At 38.6% G+C, this 24,913-nt stretch overlaps 1 protein-coding gene across 1 annotated transcript in view; it reads right to left on the bottom strand.

Moving 5' to 3' along the window:
- The window catches only part of LOC105079347 (amine oxidase [flavin-containing] A), a 71,378-nt gene that overhangs the window by 37,777 nt on the left and 8,688 nt on the right, over nucleotides 1–24,913 (bottom strand). The window contains exons 2-3 of the mRNA XM_010968051.3: nucleotides 16,488–16,582; nucleotides 6,729–6,866 (exon numbers count right to left, since the gene is read on the bottom strand). Coding sequence (XP_010966353.1) covers nucleotides 6,729–6,866; nucleotides 16,488–16,582 — 233 coding nt within the window. The remainder of the gene's footprint in view (nucleotides 1–6,728; nucleotides 6,867–16,487; nucleotides 16,583–24,913) is intronic.

Below are 24,913 nucleotides of genomic sequence, written 5' to 3'. Positions count from 1 at the left end.
AGGACCCTGTGGGGCCCTCCAGGGTACAAATCCTTTCCATGCCCCCCTGTTTCTTGTTTGTAGGAAATGGGCTTCATTCAGCCTCCTAGACCTTCCCCGAGTTCCAAAGGGCAGATTCAAACAGTTGCTAACCAGGGAGGGGAGGGAACGCAGAAACAAGGGAGGAGCAGTCAAGAAACAATAGTGCAGCAGTTAAAGCCAGGTCCTGGTTCCTCCTCCAGGACTATACACAACAATATCTTTGAGTTCTGCTCAGGAACTATGGCTCCACCCAGGTGGAGGATGGTAACTTCAGGCTGAGCCCAAGATTCCTGGAGAACCGCCCTGTGACCTCCCCACCAACCAGTCAGAAGAAAATCACCACCCTGCTGGCCTCACCCCAAATTTTGCCTTGAAAAACTTCTCCCAGAAAACCATCAGAGAATTCAAGTGTTTTTTCTGAGCACGAGCCACCCACCTGTTCTCCTTGCTTGGCCCTGTAATAAACCTTTCTCTGCTCCAAACTCTAATGTTTCGGTTTGTTTGGCCTCACTGTGCCTCAGGCACATGAACTTGAGTTCAGTAACAGATTCATAGAACATCAGAGGGTTTTTAAGATTTCAACTATTAGAAGACCACTCTGCAAAAGTTTCAAAATTCAGGAGCAGTGATTAAGCCTTTGGGTTGGGGTATTTGGGTGTGTACTCTGGGGTGGCAGCAGGGGCTATAAGAGTGGGGCAATGGGGAGGAAATAGAAAGCAAGGAGAGGGGAGGGAAGGGGAGCTATGACCCTCAAACTGGCAACTACATTCTAACCTGAAAGTTCTGAACCTCCAGGAGTTGGGTTATCACAGAGACCAGAGCACTTTTTCTTGAGGAAGCTGCTTACTGTAATGTTTCACTCAATTCACAAGGTTCTTTTTGCCATTAACCAAAAGGCCAAGGCCCCACTTGAGGAAGTGACAGAAAAGCTTCACAGCCTTAGTGATAGAAATCCTTTGTGTCTGATCTAACCCCTTTTCTGTGTTGCCAGGGAAGGCCAGTCCAAGACAGGAGGCATCTCTAGAGTACTTCTCAATGAATGGCCAGAAAATGATTTCTATCGTGAATTGCTTTCTATTAAAAATGAAAGAAAGGAAGATGAAAGGAGTTCCGTGGATGTACCATGGGACAATGTGAATGTACTTAATGTCACTGAACTGTACACCTAAGTCTGGTTAAGAGGGTAAATTTTATGTTATGTGTATTTTACCACAATTCAAAAAAAAAATAAGTGAAAGGAAAAAAATCTAATAATTAACCTGACTTTGTTATATACTGGGCTGCCACTTCAACTGACTAGAAACTTTAATCTCTAAAACTTAAATCTGAGATATAGCCCTAAAAGTTTACAGGGAGAAAAAAGGAGCCTTTGAGAGAAAAAGGCTAATTCTGACCTAGCTTTCTAAGCAGTACAAGGTTTGAAGAGTAATTTCTGTCATTAAGCTTTCCTTACACCCACAAGAAGTAAATGCAGTCTTTTACACCTGGAGAGGATGAAAGAGAATGGAAGTTACTAACAACTATTTTTTACAATTTATGTCCATGTATCTTTATACTGAACACTGGATAGATCCAAGTGAAAATATGTAAACATTTTTAGTCTCTCTACTTTTAAAATCCTATGTATAATTGTAACTTAGAGAAGAAAGTAAATAATCCTTCTGCCTTACTTCATTTCTATGACCAAGACAGAATTTCTTATCATGAACACACACCCATTATCACTTGCCTGCTGACCGTCTTTTTTTCATCTACTTTGATTTATACAAATTACTTTCAATCCTCTTTTCATCTTTTTTAAATCAGGTAGAGTATAATGGTATAAAATAAAATACTCTTATCTCAATCATACGTTGACTAATAAGTCTACATAAGTCACTTTTGAAAAAGAACATAGAACCAACAATTACCAAACCATGCCCCAGACCTCTAGCCTTCGTATTTTAACACAATAATAGAATCCATCTTCTTTATCCTGCTGAGCCTAACTTGGGGGACCTGGGGGTTTCTTAGGAGTCAGGTGTCACTGAAGGCCAGAGGGGGACCAGATCTATAGCTCAGGGTACAAGAGAAGAGGCCACCTTTGTGAACAGTGCCACATATGACTACTAGGCACACCCACTCCCCACCAACCCTTGGAGTCCACAGGAGCCCTTACTACCAAACTGGCATCTTAGGACTCCAAAGCCTGTTAGGGTAAGGTGATTTTTGTCTATCTTGAAGCAGCTTATTAACGGGGTTCACAAGTTAACTCTCTGCCCATGGAATAAGGAAACATGTGATGTAACCCACAGAACCTGGGCTCAAGAGCTGGAAAGCCTCACTTTGGCTCCTAAACTCTCTGAGCCTCAGTTTTCTCATCTGTAAGCTGGGAAAATAATGCACATTACCTCACAGGATCATTGAGAAGCACAAATGAGGTAACACAGGTACTGATACATTACAGATGGAAGGCAACACTGATGCCTGGAGTCAGGAGGGATGAACTTTGGTGATTAAAAGAAAGGAGGCAAAGACAGGACAATCAACATATCTACAAGAGCCAAGAGCCGAACGCCTCTGGCTTCCCGAGTTTCCTGACAAGGGTTGAAAGTGAAAGTAACTTCCTTTGAAGACAAAAGAAAATACTCCTGTGAGCTGGTATGGAAAAGTATTAGAAGCAGCTTAAAAATATATGTCCCTAATCCAAAAGAAACACCCTATTATGAGCACAGGGTCAAAGACACAGTTTTATCTGGCAAGTATTAAGACCAACTAACAAAAATACCTCCTGTGCTTTCAACACAGCCTACCGGCTAAAACAAAGTTCACCTCTTAGCAGTAACAACAAAAAAATTACTTAGTATTCCAGAACACACACGTTCTGAAAAGCCTTTGATTTCAGTCATTGGCATAGAAACCTGGAGTAAGTGGCTGTGGGAAGAACAGAACCAATACCAGGAAAAATTGCTTGCGAAGCTGTTACTATCAGGAAAGCCTACGTTGTTTTAAATAACTCTTTATCACACTATTCTCTAAAAACAAATGTGTGGTATATATTTATAGTCTCTGTTTTTATTTAGAGAGAATGTGAAAAGCAGGGAGAAAGTGAGAATGCATGAAAATGTCAATTTCTGCTTTAAAGCAGAACGCAAAATGCCTTGCTCCATCTCTGGGCTCGTTCTCCCTCTTGACACCCTACCTGCATTATTGTGATCTGGAGGAACCCAGGGAAGGCAAAAAAAAAAAAAAAAAAAAAAAAAGAATCAAGCACTTCTTCCTTCATCTCTAAGACCTGGCATTGCAAAATTTAACAGAAAAGCCTCCACAACTCATTGAAATTAATTCATAAAACAATCGTAATGACAGTGTGTCTTCTTGACAAATGCAAGTAATCAATCAACCCCAGAAACATTCAAATCCACCTGCTTCCTTTATACCCTCCAAAAGAAAAGAATCGATACAGAGAACGTTTTAAACATACCTAGCTGACACCACTTCAAAGCCACCTTTCAGGTTAAAGACAACATGATTAATTTATATTAATTTCACAAATCAGATATGATCTCCCAAATAAAGTTGTATCAAATTCACAACATTCATAAAACCTGTTCACTATAGGAACCTATTATATGAGAATCAGGATCTACCAAACCAGAATTAGAATAGAGATGCTATTCACAAGAGCCATGAAGGACACAGGCAGAAATGTTCACTAGTGTTATTTATTTACCGTTATTGCTTACTTATCTCTTCCCTTTAGACGGCAGTCTCCATGTGAGCAGATCATGTAGCCACCACTGCATTTCCATCCAAGAACAATATCTGGTACAGAGTAGACAGCCTAGTATTTACTTACTGAACCAATAAATAAGTTTGGCATAACCATGGGAACCTTCTAAAAGTGAAGCAGATAGACTTAGTCTCTTGGGGAAGAAAAGGGGTAGAAAACACCACTGAACCCAGTGCTCAGCTTGGAGGCTCAGGCTTAGAACTTCACATTTTCACGTCAAAATTTGCCCTGTAAACACAATCTAGTGAAGGTCAAGAATAGGTCTTTGGTGAATACTGAAAAACCACCCTAGAGTAGGTTGAAGCTGGACAGAAAAAACAATTGAGGCGTTCTTTAAGGCTGCACATTGGGAAAATGTAAGAGCTGAAACAGTCTGGATCATAGAGAATACGGCTTGGTGTAACTAGACGTGGCAATCTTCCAGTGACTCATTTCACTTCCACTTCATTTCAGTGTTATTTACCAAAGAGAATACACTGCATTAGATTGTCGAAGCTGGGGCTGTCATGAGAGCTGATGCAGAGTGTCACAAAGACAATTTGTATTATTAACCCAATACACTATCATGCTGGGAAAAAGTCCATTTTTTCCCCAGAAGTGAACAGAACAGTGAGAGTTGGGATCTTTTCTTTTTTTAAGTTTCAACTTTTTTAATGGAGGTACTGGGGATTGAACCTAGGACCTCGTGAATGCTAAGCACATGCTCTACCACTGAGCTATACTCCTACCCCCAAGATATTCTTAAATAAGCGGAATTATTTGTTGCTATACAGTTTATTACTAATCTTACCTGGAATAGTTAAATGAACATCTTCCTGCTTTTCCCCTAATCTGGCCTCCTCATTTTATAGTTTCCTGCTCATTATAAAAACATCCACTACACTGAGTATTTCTCTTTGCAGAAATGACATGATTTATTAGAAACACTAGCAGAAAGGCATTCACTCAGATAAAGTAAATTAACCTCTAACTGACTCACTACTTTTTTACCTTAACATTGCTATCTACCTTGGGTGAAAATATGTGTTCTTTGGCAGGTTAAAGTATGTGAGAGGATGATTTAATGGTATTTCTAGTCTCCATCTTTTCTTTAGATGAGATTGTCTTAAATGAAAAGAACAGTGTCTAGCATCTTAAATATATTGTTTATTTGAAAGTAAGTCCGAAAGTTCACGAAGAGCATGCATGTGGGGTTAGGCAGACCGTTACAGCTTTGTTAAATCACTTTACCTCTCAACCTCAGTTTCCTCATCTATAAAATGGGAATAATCGTGCCTGCCTAGCAAGGTAGGTATAAGGATTTAATGAGTTCATGCATAAAAAGTACTTAGTTGTATATTGTGAGCCTGCAGGGAAAATAAAAATATCTCAGAACCTGAATGTTAGGAAGGAGGAGATTATAAGCATAAGTCAGCTCAGAATCCAGGATAATCATCAGACTCATTTGTTTCCCAGAGGGACTAGGGAGTGAATTTACACGACTATTTAATTAGCAGTTGAGTGCAAAGGATTTGGTATCTCTCCCTACATTAAATATGCTAATATCTGTAAAAGTACTCAACAAATGATAGTTGCTATTATTCTTACCGTTGTTATTACTTACTAGTCCAGGTAAACACCACGCCGTGCAGAGAAGAGAAAGTGGGGAGGCAAAGGAGTTTTTCCCTTTTGATCATGGCCTATTGAAGCCAGCATTCATAAACACTGTATACTTTTGTATACTTTCTTCATTCCTCCCTTGATCTCTGAACCCAGTTTTTCTAAAGGCTTCTTACTGGTTTGTTTTTTCATGTATCTCACTGCCAGACTGTCCCAAGCATCCCAAACCATCCCAAACTGTCTATCAGACTTTCCCAAGAATCCTGATCTCCCTGATTGGGCACTGGTGTGCATATGCCTCAAATATCCTTAATTCCCATCTCTGAAAGGCCCTGACGATGCCAGAGCCATATGATTGCTGGGGTAGAGTGCAGGGTGAGATGTCTGTTGAGAAGTGATGTGGTTACTGGGATGGGAATCCTGGCATTAGAATGAGTAAAGGAGCCCTGCTCTATCGACGCTAGTTCCAGGAAGTGGGCTGCAGGGTCAGATCAGAAACCTGATTTCTCAAGGCCCATTTCCAGATTCCAGCTGCTCCATGTTTGGCTTCAGTAAGAAAGAATAACACTGGCAACAGCTGCTGTTTTTTTGAGTGGGTATCAGCACTCAGAGTTTAAACAATCTCTTGTTTAAACAGTAGGAAACTGCATCACCGAGCTAGACTTCCCAAGAGTCATGGCTAGGTTACAGAGGAAATTACCAAAGTGTGCAAAGAAATGTCAGTTAAGAATGGGGATGAAAAACCCATTCCGAGTCTTAAGAAGTGACCTCAAACTACTGTGGTCCTCGGGGCCTTGGAATGGCCTTATAGGTGCCTCAGGGACTGCCTGGGCTGTGTGTGTGTGTGTGTGTGTGTGTCTGTGAGTGTGCATCACAGATGCCTCCTGCCTGGGCTGTGTGCGTGTGTGTGTGTCTGTGAGTGTGCATCACAGGTGCCTCCTGCCTGGGCTGTGTGTGTGTGTGTCTGTGAGTGTGCATCACAGGTGCCTCCTGCCCTCAGAGGGAGTAGGGGTGGGAAGCTAAGAGTTCTACTCCACTTAGACTCCACTTAGACTAGGGGTGAGGGTATAGCCTTCACGGACCGCAGCAGGTGACATAAAGGAGGACCAAGCAGAAACATGACCATTTGCACTGATTCCAGGAGTCCACAGGGAATTTTTTTTAAAAGAAGAAGGAAAAAAAAAAAAAAGACAAGAAAGGTAGAATACCACCTGAAAGCAGAGTCTGCTTTTCTGATTGCTTTGAAAAAAAAAAAAACCCAACTAAAAACAAAAGCAAATGTTTTCCCAAATAAAATGCTCTCCCACTAGTCACTTGAGTAAAACCTCAGGCTTACCTTGACATATTGAACAAGACGCTCATTTACATTAATCTTGTAAGTTTCTAAACCCAGTTCCTTAGATAACCGTAAGATTCTGTTCTGGGTTGGTCCCACATAAGCCCCGCCAACATCTACGTAATCAACGTTTTCATTCTGTAGAAAGAGAAAAGGTAGCCGGAAGACTTAAGTTAGAACTTGAAAAAAATGTTTCTATGTCTTATTAAAAATAACTTTATTTTTTTTTTCACAATTTAAATGTGCCTTCTCTCTTACATACAGTACAACTGAAAATAGCAATCCTTTCTCCTCCACTCAAGAACTGGGCACAACCCTGTATCACTTGTCTAGATCCTTTTCAAAGCATTTAGGTTATTATCTATGCTTTTCTTTGGAGTTGTTACTGGAGGAGCCACCCGAGATTTATTAAGCCTAACTCTGATTTCCAGCAGATGACATCTTCAATCAGCCCACACTGGTGGGCTCCCGATGCTATTTCATTATTTTTTTATTGAAGTATAGTCAGTTTACAATGTTGTGTCAATTTCTGGTGTACAGCACAATGCTTGTCATACATGAATGTACATATATTCATTTTCATACTGATGCTATTTTAAAAACACTTGCAGGGAAGAATACATCAAAGGAAAAGAGTACAAAAAGGTCTAAAAAGATTCATATACCTAAAAAAAATTATACATATGCAAACCTTTCATAAACTGAAATTGACTTTCCCCTTCTTAAATACAGTTTACATTTCCCCCGGCTTTTTCAGCAACACATTTCCCATGATTTAATCAATAAATTGAATACTGGTGACTCTTCTCTGTGTATGTAATAATTTCTTATGGGTCTGTTTCTATTTTGCTGTTTATACCAGTTCTAACTTATGTTGCCTTTTCTCCTTGTTTGACTGATTATTTTCTATTGTGTGCCACTCATTGAATTTGAGAAAGTATAGAAATAATCTGAATCCTGGGAGGATTATATCTTTCTCAGAGAGGATTTATGTCTGCTTCTGCCCAGCACCTGGGGACGCTAACAATACTAGATAACTTTATTGCATTTTCTGTGCCTGAGATAATTTGAGGCTGGGTTGACATGCAAACGTGGCCTCGACCTTTCGCTGTTCACCCCTAGTGCTAGGACATGGTACAAAACACTCAAAGCACAAGGAGTTTACCACCACCTCCCTCCATATCCACACACTTTGGTGAGCTCTGGACTTGACCTTTAGTTGCCCAAGCTTTGTTAAGACTTTTGAAAGTACTACTCAGCCTCTCACTTGCTTCAGTGGTCAGCAAACTCCCACCTCCCCACCCCCGGAGGAAAAGCAGGTCAGTCTTTTCTGGATGTTGCCTCAGTCTTGATTCTTCACTACTTCACTTATGAGCTCTCAGATGCTTTGGAGGGGAGTGCGTGTGTTTGTGTGTGTGTGCGTGTGTGTGAAGGTTGATTGTCTAGAATTATACAGCCTTGACTTTGTGGGGTAATCTAACCTGATATTATTTTTCTACTGCAGGATATGCCTTGCTAACATTTTGTTTAGGATTTTTGTATCTGTGTTCATAAGTGAGACTGAGATTGGACTGTGATTCTCCTTTCTTCTACAGCCCTTGTCTGTTTTTTTAATACTAAAGTATTGCTAATCTCATGACTTAGTGATCAGTTTCCTCTATTCTCTAGAAGGGTTCATGTATTAACAACATGATCTATTCTTTGAGCATTACGTAGAAAACACCTGTAGAGCCATCTAGGCTTAGTACTATCATTGTGGGAAGATTTTAAAGTACAGATTCAATTTCTTTAAAGGCTAAAGTGCTACTCATATTTTCTACTTCTTCTTAAATCAGTGTTAATTGGTAAATTATTTTTTTGTAATACACACATTTCATGTTTCAAAACTATTGTTTTAAAGTTCACGACATCTTTTCATTTACTTATTCTTTATTGCATCAGTAGTTATATCTCCATTTTCATCCCTTATATTGTTTATTTTTTATTGTTTGAGATGTCTTTTTTTCTTGAAAAATCTTATCAGAAACTTGTTTATTTTTAAAAGTCTCTTCAAAGAATCATTGTTTCATTGATCTCCTTTATTGAGCATTTATTCTCTGTATCATTGATTTACGATCTTTTTTTCTTCTCTTTGGATTTATTAAACTCAATTTTCTAGTTCCTTGCATGCTTAGCTTATCCATATTAAGCCTTTTTGTTCTTTTCTAATAGAAAAATTTAGGCTATAAATCTTCCTCTAATATGATTTTAGCTACATCCATGACTTTATTTTAGTACTTCCATTATTGAGCAGTTTTAAGTATTTTCAAATTTCCATTACAATTTCTGTCTAAATCCCATGTTTCTAAAAGTTTTGTTGTGTTTTAATTTCTACAACTGGACTTTTTAAAAGTTATCTTTCTGATAACTGCATTGTGGTCAAAGAATATGGATTATATGATATGAATCCTTGAGGGTCACTTATGACCTAGTACATGGTTGATTTTTCAAAGATTTTCCATTTCTGCTTGAAAAGAACATGTAGTCTTATGTTAAGTAATATGCATGTTTTATACATGTCTATCAGAAAAAGATCATTTGTGCTCAGCCTTTTTGTTTGCTTCATTTATTATTAACTTAGTAAAGTATGTTAAAAACTCCCTATTCTACTGGGCACTTATCTTTGATTCCCATCAATTTTTGCTTTGTATTTTGAGGCTACATTATTTAGTACATACAAGTTTAGAATTGTTCTAAACAATTTTAGAATTGTACAATTCTAAACCAGAGTTGACCCAGTTTCTGGGTCCTTTATCATTGTGTATTAATACTTACTTCAATGAAACATTTTTTTATTTAAAGTTTATTTTGTCTGATATTAATATAATTAAGACAGCTTAGGTTATTATTTGTATTCTATCTTTCAGTTAGAATTTTCTTTATTCTGACACTTTCCCCTCTTTTAGTTGACAAGTTTAGCCCACTTATATTTATTATTTCATTTAAAATGTCTTAACTTTACTTATTTTATTGTGGCTTTCCATTTGCCCCACTTTAACAGTTTCCTCTCTGATTTCTTTCCTTCTTTTGGATTAAGGTTTTCTTCTTTTTCTTTTTAATTAAGTTTTTTCTTCCACTTGTTTGGAAGTCATACAGTCATACCTATATTTTTAGACATTTTCTTAGCTGTCTTAACATGCATACTTAGTACAGTCTAAAGTTTATCAATATCTTATCTTTCTACTGAAAAATACAAAAACCTTCATGCATCAACTGTGATCATCCTTCTAATCTGTAAACCATAAAAGTACTTTGTTTTAGGTTCATTTGTCTCCCTACGAATTTGACATTATTTTGTTTTATTCTGTTGAGGTTGAATTTTATTTAAATATTTACCAATATCTTTGCTCACTGTCCTCTCTTGAATCTCAGACTTTTATTTGTTATCACTTTCCTTCTTCTTAAAACACATCCTTTGTAATTTCCTCCAATCTGAGTCCTAAACTCTTTATTTTTGTCAGTCTGATAAAAAGATAGTTCTAGCAAGTAACAAATTCTAGTTACTTTCTCTCTCGCAGAACAGTGATATTATTTATTTCCCTAGCTTCTGGCATCTATTTTTTACTGTTGAAGAGTCACTCATAAGTCTAATTGTTGATTTTTTTCTGAGTATTTATGATTTGCTTTTTTTATTTCTAAAAAAAATTTGCTTTTGAGATCTCTTTTCTTTGGTAAACTGCAGCTTCTCTGTGTCTGGGTGAGAATTTCTTTTCATTTATCATGCTGTGGACCTGTTAGACTTCCTGGTGTCTTCCAACAATGCCAGAAAATCCTCAGCCATTATTTTCTTTATACCATCATAACACTACCTTCTATGTCTTAGCTGCCCCTGCCCTTGCCCCCTACAACGTTATTTTCCAATCTTTATCTCTGAACAGCGTTCTACATACTTTCTTCACATCTAGTTCACTCACTCACTTCATCTGTGTCAAAGATACTGTTTAACCCACCCCTGAGTTTTTTCATTTTAACTAGTACATTTTCATTTCTAGAAATTAGTTTTCAAACTATATGATTATTTCTTTAGTTTCGTTTCCCTGCTCCGAGTTTCAAGCACTACTTTTCTTTAGAACATGCGAAACAGTTATTTTTTATTCCATGTATAATTCAACTGTTAGAAAATCTTCCTGGGTCATTTTTTTTCTGCTTATCCTCTTTTGGTGCCTTGTTTCTTTGTATGCTATCATTTTTGACTGTGAGTTGTTTATTTCCCTTAGAACTTTCTCTGTGTAAGTTATTTGAGGCCTGGGTGGAAAATATTTGAGTCTGTTTCTGCCAGCCACCTTGGCACTGTAAACTAAATATTCTGCCTAAGGTTTTTCATACATATAGGTAGTGTAAATTTAGACAGAAGCCATGGATGAAGACAAACTTTATTTTTCTCTCTTTCTGAATGGTAAGGTTTATTTCTCTTTCACTGTAATGTACAGGGTATAGCACTAGGGATTCCAATTTGAAGTACTTCTTATTAAAATTCCCTACCTTCAACAGGTTCTGGATTTTATCTCCTATTCCTTGCATGCCATACAGCCATTACATTGGCATGGCAAAGTCTTTGGGGTTCAGCAGGCATTCAAGGCGAAAGTCAAATTTTGAGTTCATTTAATTCCTAGGCTTCCTGTTGTTACTTTGCTTTGGGGACTCATTTGTTCATTCAACATCTATATTTTGAGCTGCTACAAGGTACCAGGTACTGTTCAAGGAGCTTCTGCTATATCAGTGGACAAAACAGAGAGCCCTGCTCTCAAGGAGCTTTCATGCAACAGGAAGCGACAGAAAATGAATCACAAACATAATAAATATCTTAGAAGTTGATAACAATGAAAAAGAAAAAAACTAGAGTGGGACAAGGCAGACTGCAGAGGAGAGAAGGAAAGATTTCAACTTAAAAGACAAGGGACATGCAGGCCTCCTTGAAAAGGTGGTATTTACGTCAAGACTTGAAGGAGGTGAGGGAGTTATCCATATGCGTATCTGAGACAAGAGCATTCCTGGCAGAAAGAAGAACCAGTGCAAAGATTCTAAGGCAGAAGTGTGCCTGGTGTGTTCAAGAAACACGGGCCAGAGTGGCTAGAACTGAGTAAGCAAGGAAAAGAGAATTGGAGATGAGGTTAGAGAAGTCACGAGGTTGGGGGGTGGGGTGCAGATCATGGAAAGTCTCACAAAGCATTGTAAGGAAACTGGCTTTTACCCTGAGTGAGAAGGGGAGCCTTTGGAAGGTTTTGAGCAGAGAAGTGCCAAGATCTGATTGAATTTGAAAGGCTCATTCTGGCTGCTGCACTAGACTAGATTATAGGGGGCAAGGGTGATAGCAGAAAAATTAGTTAAGAGGCTATTGCAATAATCTGCCCTAGGGATGATGGTGGCTCCCACCAGGTGGTAGCCGTGGAAGTGGAGGGAAGGGTTCAATTCTGGATATATTTTGAAGGCAGAGCCAAAAGAATTTCCTGACAAAATGCATGTGGTGCCTCACAGTGTTGGACATGACTCTGAGATTTTTTGGGAGTTGCCGTCCTCTCTTATGGGGAAGGCTGGTGGAATGGCATTCCTGATGAAGAAGATAAGAAATTCAGTTTGAGTGAACAAGTTTCTACTGTAGAGCACAGGGAACTATATTCAACATCTTGTAATAACCTATAATGAAAAGAATATGAAAAGGAATATATGTATGTGCATGTATGACTGAAACATTATGTTGTACACCAGAAACTGACACAACATTGTAAACTGACTATACCTCAATAAAAAAAATTTTGACTTCTGCTATTCAAAAGACAGTATTAGAAAAAGAACACAAATGAACTTATCTACAAAACAGAAACAGACTCACAGACAGAGAACAAATGTATGGTTACCAGGGGGAAAGGAGGTAGGAAGGAATAAATTGGGAGTTCGAGATTTGCAGATACTAACTACTATTTATAAAATAGATAAACAACAAGGTCCTGCTGTACAGCACAGGGAACTATATTCAATATCTTACAGTAACCTATAATGAAAAATATGAAAAGAATATGTGTATGTACATGTATGACTGAAGCATTATTCTGTACACCAGAAATTGACACAACATTGTAGACTGGCTATGCTTCAATAAAAAGAAAAGAAAGAAAGAAAAAGAAATTTGGTTTGGATGTGTTCAGTTTGAGATGTCTGTTCAACACCCAGGAGATCTGCACATTTCAACTTCCACGACAGGGCAGCACAGTATGTTTTATTCAGCATTTTACTTATTTCAAGAGGGAGAGTCTATCAGGGTTTCCATTCTGCCACAATACCAGAAATGAAATGTTCCTTTGACTTTTTTACTCTGTCCCTCATATAATCTTAACGTTCCCTTTGACAAATTACTGGTGCTGTCCTCCAAAACTTCTCTAGTCTCCAACATCCTTTTTAAGATATGAAGAACAAGGCTGGAGTCAGTACTCCAACAAATTCAACTAAGATGACAAGAGAACTCTTGGGAGTTTCCAAACGTGATGCCTTTAGAACACTGACATAAAAGTAAATAATCCTGAGTGAAGTAGTAAAAAGCCCGAGGCATTTTACAGAATGTTTCTTTACAAAGTCGAAACATTCGAAAGGAAGTGCCCAAGGTTCACCATGAAGATACTAGGAACTGTAACATCACATTTTGCTATGTTGCCCCTCAGTCTTTAGGATCTTGATTTTGATCTCATGACTCAGCCTTGGAAGAGGCCACAAACACGCAACTATATTAGGAAAAAAATATACACCATCCCTTTGGTAGCCTTGCAGGCATTTCAACTTCATTACTTTGGTCCGGAAGAATTATGGAGGAATCATACTAGGAAAAATTGGGAAGTTCTGAACCAGTAGAAGGTCTGTCTTAACAGCTGCCAGGCAACAATATCAAATTTGTCATTTTCGTACTTAAAGATCCAGAGTGATTTTTATGGCATCTCCTCCCCAAATTATCCTAATTGATTATGCCAGTGAAAGGACTGTAACAATATTCAATTCAGTTTCTGATTAAATACAATTTCTGGCCCTGCTTTGTAGAGTCCCCCCCCCTTTTTCTCCTATTCATTTGAAATCTTACAGATGTCAAGTCCTAGTTTCTAAGCATTTCAGAGTTCCTTTCTCACATACCTAGAGGAAATTTTAATATTATGCTTAATACACAATACTTCCTGTATGGTGCTGATATATATAAACGATGCAGCATGAACAAGCAGCCTGGGGTAAGAACATAGATGGGGGTAAGCATGTTGGAATTCTCATTTCCCTTATACAAAGAAATGTTCTTAACTGAAAAATCTGTAACATGACTGATGCTCCTATTTAATAATCAAAAGGTTTGAGAGATAAGAAAAGGAGGGCTAAGGGACAACTTAATAACTATCTCCAAAATGAAGGAATATTTTTCAGAAACTGACAGGAGAATTATATCTAATAAGGTCAAACAAGAAGAATATGCAATCCTTCTTTTGCACTATAACACACTGCTTTCAGTTAGAACTTGAAGGGAGGGAGCTTCAAGTACATTTAGATTATATCTCACCACCCAGATGAGAAAACTGAGATGTAAAGCACTAAAAGTACTTACCCAGGGTAAGAAAGTGTGGCAAGCCAGAAAAGGGGCCCGAATCCCAGTCTCCTTATTCCCAAACCAACAGCCTCCCAGCGGACAACATCTGAGGCAATGCTTAGGAATCCTCCAAATGCATTAATCTGGATTTAGATTAATTTAAAGCAAGCAAGCAAACATACACCAAAGAGCAGCGCTTATGTAGTGTCCCCAAGGGATCGTGTCAAAATGCAGTATGGTGGGGGTTGGGGGGTGGCGGGGAGAGGACAGCTCAGTGGAAGAGTATGTGCTTAGCATGCACGAAGTCCTGGGTTCAATCCTCAGTACCGCCAATAAAAAATGAAATAAATAAATACACCTAATTACATCTCCCCCAAACAAAACAAAAATGCAGCATCAGATTCAGCAGGTCTGGGACAGGGCCTGAGATTCTGCATTTCTATCAAGCTCCAGGGTGATTCTGAGGCTGCTGGCCCACTGGACACTTAGAGCTGAGCAAAGTGACAACAGGCCTATGATACAACCCTGTATTAACTAAAAAGGCAGGAAGTGAATGACAGAAGGGGAGCCTGGTTTGGTGTGACTGAAAGAGCAGGTGCAATATCCTAGTTCAGATGTTGCTGGATGGCTATTTCGTATCCATTTGTGTTCCCTTTCCCATGCCTGCTTCTTTTATGTCGCCTGGAGATGTTAAATACTTGCTTTCTCAGGCTCCCAAGGAGCCAAGGGTAGCTATGTGCCCCAGTTCTGGCCAAGGAGACTAAAGCAAATGTCTGCTGGGGTCTTCTGGTAAAGGAAAAGCTTTGTTGCAGGTTAGACTGGGGCAGCCTCTTCACGCTCTTTCCTGCCATGAATGAGAACTTGATGCTGAGAGATGCTGCAACCATCTGGTTACCACTAGGCAATAAGCCAACAGGCTAAGAATGGTGGAGCAGAGAGACAGAAAGAGCCTAAAGCCTTGATGACAAAGCTGAACCCTTGCACCAACTTAAACTACCTCCCCCAGGCTGCTTCTTATGTAAAATAATTAAGTGTTTGTACTGCTTAAGCCATTGTTATTGTCACCGCATAAGGCATTCTGTTCTAAGTCTGATGCATCTCCTAATTAGACAGATGCTTCCTCTCCCTCCAGTCACTTCAACAGTCTGGTTTTGTCCTTACTGCCAGTCCCCAGCCTCTGACACTCTATTTGTGTGCTCCAGCAAAGGGTCTCATTAGTGACCTTCTAACTGCCAAACACAAGGGCCTCTTCTCAGCCTTCATCCTGTCAGATGCCCCTGGCATTTGATTTTATTTAGACTCCCTTCCTCTTTCCTCTGCTGATTCTCATGGCACTGCTCTAATCTGGTCTTCTTCCTCTGCCTCCACTGCTTCTCTCTGGCTCCTCTGCCTCTGCCTGCCCCTCCCCCTAAATTTGCATGTTCCCCAAACTTCCATCTTTGTCCCTATTTCCTTCCCACCCTATAACTCCCTGTGTACTCTCATCAGTTCCCACAGATTCAACAACCTGCACCCATTTCTTTAAGTAGCAGTAAAGTACTAGTTAGCCTGTATTTTTCCAGAATGGTGATGTAAGCCTTAGTATGAAAAGGCAGTGATGGAGCAAGAACTGGGCTTCCTTCTCATGTCTCGTCGACCTTATGTGAGCAAAGAGGCTCTCTGGCAGCAGCACACCTCTTAGGGAACAAGGAATAAGGAAAAAGTTACCCAGAAATATGTTACATTTGCTTCTGCTTACTGTAGTCACACTTCTTTTAAGTTGTGTATCCTTGGATAAATAAACAACGAATGTGTACTAAGCATGTGTGAATTAAATGTGTGTGTGTGTTGTCAGTATATAGTCACTTCAAGTCCAGCCAAACTGTAACCCCAACTGAGACACTACGTACTCTTATTTAGGTCTTTACTATGGAAATTATGACACCGTGTTGCAGTTATCTGTTCATGTTTTTTTCCTTCACTAGAATGTAAGCTACGAAGGTCAGAGGCTGTCACTCTTTGGTGGGTGTTTGTTGAAAAGAATAGCCATTTAATGCAGGAGTTTAGGGCTATGGGGGACAAATGGTTTAACTGCATGAACTCTTGAGATTCCCTCTAGCTCTGTGACCTCCAATGACCCCACTTCTAGTTCATGTGAGATTTTATACGCAAGTATTAAAATTATTTACCCTCACTGTATATGTTCTTCCTCCAACTCTGTCCCGAGCTTCTAAAACCAAAACATTAACTCCATGTTCATTTAAGAGTTTGGCAGCAGACAATCCTAAAAGGAAAAAATAGGAGAACAAAATCGAGGAACATATTAATATCTAAATGTGAAACAGCCAAGATTTAACCAAAGCCTGCATATAATATAAATGCAGGGCATCATATACAATTCATTGATTTTGCTGTCTATCTAGAAAATTCTGACCACACTGTGATTCACTGAGCCACCAACTGTATAGTCTATCATATATTACATTGTCTATCATAATTTTATTTTCTGTCATAAGGTTGGCTGAAAAAAAAAGTGATAATTATTAAAATATAGATTTTTGGTTTACTGATAATCAAATCATATTTAAGAGAATTTGTTGAACCCCTAATCAGTCCTTATTATGCCCATCTTCTAGAAATCCTGATTGTATGAACAGAAGTATGTTTTCTTGGAATCTTCTCCCAGCTACTCCAGCTCCCAGTACACCTGTCCTTTTCTTAATTTAAACCCCCCGCCATCATAATTGCCTATTATTTATATCTGGATTACATGCTTGCTAGATCTTGTTTTCCCCACTAGATTCAAAGTTATCAAAGACAAAAACCATATTTCATACTTTATTTATTGGCTCATAGCTGAGTACTGGCTTTCACCCATGAATAAAAACTTTCATAAAAGTTAAACCCAGTATAGTAACACCAGAAAGTAGAGGAAAATGTTGTGGATTAACATTTTATCAAGGGCGCATGCTGTCAGCATGACTTATCACTGATGTTAATCTTGATCACCTGGTAGAGGTAGTCTTTGGCAGGTCTCTCCACTGTAAAGTTACTCTTTTCTTCCCCCTTCCATGCTACACTCTTTGGAAGGAAGTCTGTGCACAGCCTGCACTTAAAGAGTAGGGAGTTATGTCCTACTTCCCTGAGGGTGGAGGATTGACATAAATTATTTGAAATTCTTCTGCCCAGATTTGTCTCTTCTCTCCCATTAATTTTTTTAGTCAATCATTTATTTATATTATATGGACAGATAGATAGTTGTTTTATACTTCGGGTTATAATCCAATACCATGTTATTCATTCTGTTGTTTGAATTATTACACCTTTGGTCAATGGAAGCTCTTTCAGTTGGCTTCCATGTCCCTTTGACATGCTTTCATCATTTTGTTTGTGTGTGTGTGTGTGTGTGTGTGTGTGTGTGTTTGAGCACTTCCTTACTTTCTGGTATTATAAGATGTTCCAGGCTTATCTTGTCTTTCTCTGCCCAGCCCTAGAATCAGCTATTTCTCTAGGGAGCCTTGGTTATTTTATTGGAGAACAGTATTAGCAACCAAGATCTGGGCTCTAGGTGTGCCCATTTTGAGGTATCATTGATTCTACGATTTCTCAGCTCACAGAGTAAGAAAATGGATGAAGATACACACTTATTTTTAAATCTACACTTTTTAACTTAAATTGCTATCTTATACCTAGTTACCTTTACACTATTACAAAAAATATGAAGCGGACTACAGAGATAAATATACTTCGAGGAGAAATAAAAAAGAGAATATTAGGGTGAAAGACAAATAAGACTGACACCAGGGATAAGATTAGTAAAATGATACAAATGATACCCAAATATGTATACAAGTGGTTGAGAAGAGGAACTATTGTAAGTGACTTTAAAACCCAGTAACTTGACGGTTCACTTATAATGACATAGATCCTAAATGCAAAAAGGAACTAGAAACATTATGTTCAGTAATCATTTTGTTAGTGCTAGTATCAGTACTGTTATTTTGAGGAAATGTATGTAGTGTGGAATAAAGCAAATGAGTAATCAGGGTGGTATCACTGAGATCTAAGATTTTTGGCATGAGGATAAGGAAATTCAGAAGTAGAAATCTGGGACAGGAAATGTACAAGATGGGTCTGGAACATCAAGTCATACCAGAAAGCTACTAGGATGGTTACAAAAAGGCTCAGGAACCTACCTACATAAACTCCCACTGGCCAAAGATGGAACAATTTGAGTATCAGATAAAAATAACAACTGCAGTGGCTTAAATCCATTCATAATAATACTAAACAAACAAATAAAAACTCTTATTGGTCACCTTTGGAGAATGCTAAGGAACCAACTTATCATTAAAAAAAAAAAGAATTTGGCATTCATCCTCCCTTCCCTATTTGCACCAAACCTCGAAGCAACCAAATAGCTAACAAAGGGAGGTTTCCCTGTATAAAAGCATGCTAGCTAATAAATGAAGACAGAATAGAATATCAGCATTTTACAACCCCTAATGAATTAACAGATCCAGTGCAATGACTGTCAACAGCTGCTAACATGACGGGAAAAAAAGAGAAAGAGATAACCAGATGTTACATGCCTCCTAATGAAAGCAGATACCACCATGTATGAAGTAGCAAGGAAGGAAGAAAGGGGAGAAAGGGAAGGAGCAAATAAACTAAATGCTAATGTGATCAAGCCTCTAGATCTGATACTTAGGGGCCAGAGGAACATGTTAATACCACTGGGATGCAATCAATAAAACCCAGATTGTAAGAAATTATACAAGAGTACTCTGGGTTTTTTTTCTTCAAACAACTTGCCTACTCCTGCTCTCTCCTCTTTATCCTTCACCAGCTTTTCCTATAATAAACCGCTTACACCACTAGTTCTGTCTTGATGTCTGCTCTCAGAGGACACAGACTGACACAGTATTTTGTTCATATACAGAATGGCATGAAATATATGTAGCCAGAATCAAAAATGAGTTTGTGTCTATCAGATTGAAAACACAGGGAGGCTAAACCATAATAGCCAGCACTGCTATCCGCTAATGTTTGTAATGCACTTTTGACTCCTTCAAGTACAGTGTTCCCTTATATTGATGATATCCATCCAAGATTTAGCTATGCAACAAATCTTTGCAATCTGCTCACAAAGAAAGGCATCCCATGACAGTTTAAATAAATGCAAACCAGTGTCTGCAAACCTTGGCGCAATGTGTTTTCTGGGCCAGGGCCAAAGGCTTCTTATGCTGACCATCATTTTTAAAAAAGGATGAAGGTGTGATGAAAAACATATTTGTACATAAATCTCTGTTCTCATGTCTGACTATTTCCGTAGGATCAAGTCCTAGAAGGGAGATTATTTGGTCAAAAGATATGAATGTCTTTTAGGCTCAAAGTACCACTCTATATTTAAAAGCAGAGAAACGCAGATGCAAAAAGTTTAATTCCTTCCCAGTTACTCTTAATCAATCTAACCATAAACCAATTAGATAGATAGAAACACCCTTGGTTTTTACTGGAGTTACTCAGGTGGCTCCTCTTCCAAGGGAGGAGAAACTTGCCCTCTGCCGAAGTAGAAGCAGAAGTGGCTTTGAATTCCAGCAGCAGTGGGTCCTGCAGCGATCCTGCCCCCAGAGGACGCCTCACAGTTTGTTTAGGGCTTCACATCCTGCAGATCAACTTCAGATGCCTTTCCTGTTGCCTCTCACAACCATCCTGCGGGATAGATTTCACTATCCCCATATTCCAGATAAGAAAATCAAGAGCCCGACATGACCACAACAGAGTCTCCCAAAAAGTGAAAAATTTTACTTCTGACACCCTCATTTATAAGGCTGCAGCCTTAATCAAATCGAATGTAATGTGTAATTCTAAACAAGTTTGGTGAGTGGGGTTCAGTGCCAATAGTAAATAAACACTAGTCTGGAGGCTAAAGGAGGGGGGAGGTAGGCTAGCTGAGCCAGGACAAATGACCACACCGATGACAAAGGTCATTTTGCACTTTGGCATTTAAGGATATAAACAAAATTAAAAAGCTGACAAAAATGGTTGTTTCTGCATTACAGGAAAATGACTGACCCTATCTCAGCAAAGCAAGTTTAAGCTCTTTGAGAAATAAGGAAGATGTTTAAAACATTCAAAAGGGGGTTTGAGAAAAATGGTTTCAAAAAGGTCTTGGAATTTGAAGGGGGAAGATTTAAGGCATTTAGAAAACTACTTCTCCTAAGATGCTGAATAAATGGGGGGGGGGGCGGATAATGTTTTAGTTTGCGTGTTTATTGTGAAGAAGACTCTGATAAGGAACTTCCATGGTAATTTAAAGTTAGAAAATGCAGAACATGGAAACGCAATCAAGATGTCATTAGAAAAGTTATTTTTGGATAATAATTAATAACTAATTTTGAATAAATAACTCAGTAAGTCATAATCAAAGCACAAGAAAACATGTGCGGTCCAGAAAAGCTTTTCTAATATATCAACGGTGGCTGTCGGTTGGTTCGAATGGAAAAAAAAAAAAGATAATGCCTGCATCAAGATGGAAGTCTTGAATTATACTTCTTAATTCTATTTATTCTAATTCTATGTACCATTATGCATTCTACCCTCCCCTCCTACTACAAAATCCAATAATCGCTTATGGAAAAAAGAACCTTATCTCAAACATCAACTCCACAGATTAGTTTAAGGGTTGTTGACATATATTTCAAAATAAATAAATAAAAGACTTTTTTTCTTGGTAAATGGGATAAAATTGTTAGAAAAGCTTTTTAAGTCTGAAGGTAAGTCACCAAATACAATGTAGCTACTAAACAACAGATTTTATAATCAAATATTTTTTCTTTACATATTTATGAAAAGAGAAAATCTCACATTAAACCTCTTTCATCTTGTTCCAAAGAAATATAGATTAGCCAAAGCTAAGAGCATTGTGCATTATAGCTCTTGCTGTCATTCATTTAATGGCCTCATGAAATCTAGGGCAATAGAAGAATCTAGAGCTCCCACCTACCTCTCTTGGCACCCCACCCCACCCCCAAGATAGGGAAAGGGTTTAACATAGTGGTATGACGGTAATGGTTAACAACCATCCCTGGCCTTGGGGAATGGAGAAGACATCAGATTTGCAGTGTTTGGATTTCCATGGTGTATATACATACACTCTCATCACGGCTGATTTAAACTATCAGTGTGATTACAAGCTACCAATGTGATATCACTGAACCTAAAACTGGGAAGAGATGTGCTCAATCAGGATCAGTTCTTTTAAAATAGTAGAAGCTGGCTCCAACACTGTTAGACCCAGAGACCCTTGGCCTCAGGTCAGAGAGGGGAAGGATAAACAAGTCTGGGAGAGAGAGAGCCTATGAAATCAGCAAGTGTTTGAGATTCATTGGTTGTAGGGGATGAAAGGCCATCTTGGAAAGGTGTCCTAGACTCTCAACTGTCCTAGTGTCTAGTCTTTGAATCTCCCAAGGGCATTTGGGAGGAAGAGGTCTAAGAGGGCACTGACAAAATCTCCCTGCCCCTGCTCTGACCAAGAGCTCTTTCTCTCCCAAATCATGGCTCATTCGGAGGAAAAGAGCCCAGGACTCCCAAATGTCCTATGGTTTTCTGTGACAGTAGAGAGCCAGTAGGACAGAGAAGCTACATTCACAAAGAGTTTGTTAAGCTCTATTGTGTAAACAAGTATCTGGTCACTTTCAAAATGCAAAAACCTGAAAAACGGAAAAAAGCAGATCATGGCACAAGCAAATCTTTAATCACTTTGCAATTAAGTATTTTAAATAGGCATGATGAGTTTAAAACAATATAATCCTTCTTCTGGTTTTTCTCTCTCTTCAGTCATTTGGGTTTTATAGAAACCAAAATAAAATAGGTTAATGGCTTTATTAGAGAGGCCTTTAAAAAAAAAGCAAGTCTGCTAAAAGCACACCTCATATGAGAGTTCAGACAATTGTTAATTCTGGTTATTAGATCAGGAGAGCCTGGGTGAGATGATGTATGCAGCTAGCATCAGTGTTGCCATGGCAACTGCAAACCAAGCTCCAGCTTCTTAAAGCCACTGCCCATGGAAACTGTATTTCCACAGATTGCAGTGTTTTCAATGTCCTGAGATGGATACATCCCCATAGAAATAGGAAAGGAAATGATTTAAGCCACATAGAGCACCTGGAAAAGGAATTAATATCTGCAATGAAGCCCTTGAGGAAATGGTCCTTCGCTTCCTGGGCTACAAATTTGTTACCATAGGACCTAGCTTCACACTTACCCCTGCCTTCTCTACCCTGCCAAGGGCCCTTTCCTTTATCTTACTTCTTCAAGTATGTTCACATTACTCTGTTTTAGGAAAATATAGAAATTTGTCCATTTGACTCTTGCTACCCTTTCCAGTTCAATTTCTGATTCTCCTTCTACAACAAATGATTTGGTGTCTCCACTTCCTTATTAGAACAAACCTTGAAATGTAGTGTATTCCTCACAAAAAATGTCCAGTGATCCCACTGTCAATATGAAAAGTGATATATAATCATCTTTCACAGTGTGTCTGTCACCCTGCTGTATTTTCCTTCTTAGAACACATCACCACGTGGCACTCTCTATGTATCCGCTGCTTCCCGCCACTGTTACCATAGCCACTCTTGTCAAAACTATTGTGGCCTTTTGCCTTTGTCCAAGGCAACATGCTCTCTTGCCCAGAGATCTGCCTCTTCATGTGTTAGGACCTTCTTGAAAACAGAGGTGTGTTATATACATCTTTGCAACCCTAGAAGAGGGCCTTCCATGTTACAGGTGCTCAAATGCCTGTTGCAATGAACAGAGGAACTACAACTAAGAAAACAAAACCATGCTCACCTGGGTGAGGGCAATGGGTAAGTTTCTATGCTACTTAGATTATATCTATTTCAAACAACTAAGAAAGATTTGGAAGGATAGGGTATCTAGTCATTTAAACCTTTATGCCCAAGTAAGTTAGCAGATTATAAATACTATTAGTACCTTTTCTGGTCTTTGAATCAGTACTGTGCTTTTTTTAGCAAAAGAGAACAGAGAATATCAATGTGCACACAAACTTGTTCCTGATGCATAGATACATACAATATAACCATTCCTAGCTAGCTACCTGTCTGTCTACCTATCTATCTACCTACCTACCTATCTATCTATTTACATACCTGTATTTTGTGCTTCCTTTCAGACAAATAACTGCTTTTCAAAATGCCAAATCTTCAAGTCCCTCTGATAAGCTAAAAAGACAGTACTGTCTCAAATGATAAATAGATGAAAGCTAACAATTAACTTCAATTTGCCCTGAATTCGACAGACTGGTTGTCTAGACAGTCCCAATTTATTTGATTATTGTTCAGCATTCATCTTCACTTTAGATAAATGGATCTCACCCAAGTCAGGGAATGCAATTACCCCTTAATTCATTATTTGCCCCATTCTTTCACTGAAAATGAAAACATACCAAGGGCACTCCACATTGCTGTCCTCGGATTCTGCACACTAGGATGCACTGTGGTTAGGAAGTAATTTCCAAAATATTTTATGCAACCCTAGTCCTCAAGATGCTCTTGAGGGAAGTATCAATGCTCATGAAAGTTGAGGCATATGCTGTTTCTCCTTCTGGGAAATGTATGGTGTACATTGGCATGTTAAAGGCTCTGATAAGTCCTGCAGTGAAGAGTGTTGTTGAACTTAGCATTTCTCCACCTTTTACCTTTTAAAAAAAACTGTATCTCAGAAAATACACTTTGGGAAAACTGGTTTCATCTCTTAAAAGACTGTTCAAATATTTACAGTAATAAACTCACCAGGGCAGGGTCCCAAGTGAACAATACCCAGAGGACAAGGTAAGTGTTGAAGCAAAGCTTTAGTGTAGCTATGGCTTATACTCTGCTGGCTCTCCTAGTTCTTCCTGTTTATTTCTTAAAGTGGCATTTTTTTTCAACTTTGACATCAATTCAACACCACCTATGAATGTGTATAGTGTACATCACAGATTAAATATTCTAAGTTAATTTTCTATTATTCAGTGAAGTGATCTCTGGCTGACAGAATTCTTACATAACTGCACACTTGGACTCTTGGACTGAATACTTTGAGGAAAATAAAAAGTACAGTCAAACATCAATTCATACTGAAGTTTTAGAAGCAATGTTCCCAAATCAGGAAAACAACAAAAACCATAAATTTTGCTCAAAGCACATGGTGAGCACCCAATCACCAAGTATTTATTGAATGAATAAATAAATGAATGAATGAAGAATATGTGTAGACATGCAAGAAAAAGATCTTTAACTTAAGCCACAGCTCACAGCCAACTCATTTAATCTGTAAAAAAGTCACCTTAAAGGTCATCTTTGTTACACATTGGAATTTATCCAAAATCCATAGTATTTCTGTCCAGCATTATTTCCTCTATGAAATCTTTCCTGTCTGTCATTTCCTTTTTCCTTCTCTGTGCCACCACTGAACCCTGAACCAACTTCAAACACCAAGAGCAGGTCAGGTTCATAACCCCCACTACATAGGGGGCCCTACGCCTCACACAGTCACTGGAGAGACAAATGGACTAACAGATAAACTGGAGAACTTAACTCTTCCATTTGGG

Source organism: Camelus bactrianus, chromosome X (assembly GCF_048773025.1).
Source record: "Camelus bactrianus isolate YW-2024 breed Bactrian camel chromosome X, ASM4877302v1, whole genome shotgun sequence".
NCBI classification, from domain to species: Eukaryota; Metazoa; Chordata; class Mammalia; order Artiodactyla; family Camelidae; genus Camelus; species Camelus bactrianus.
This window is presented reverse-complemented; position numbering and strand designations above follow the sequence as displayed.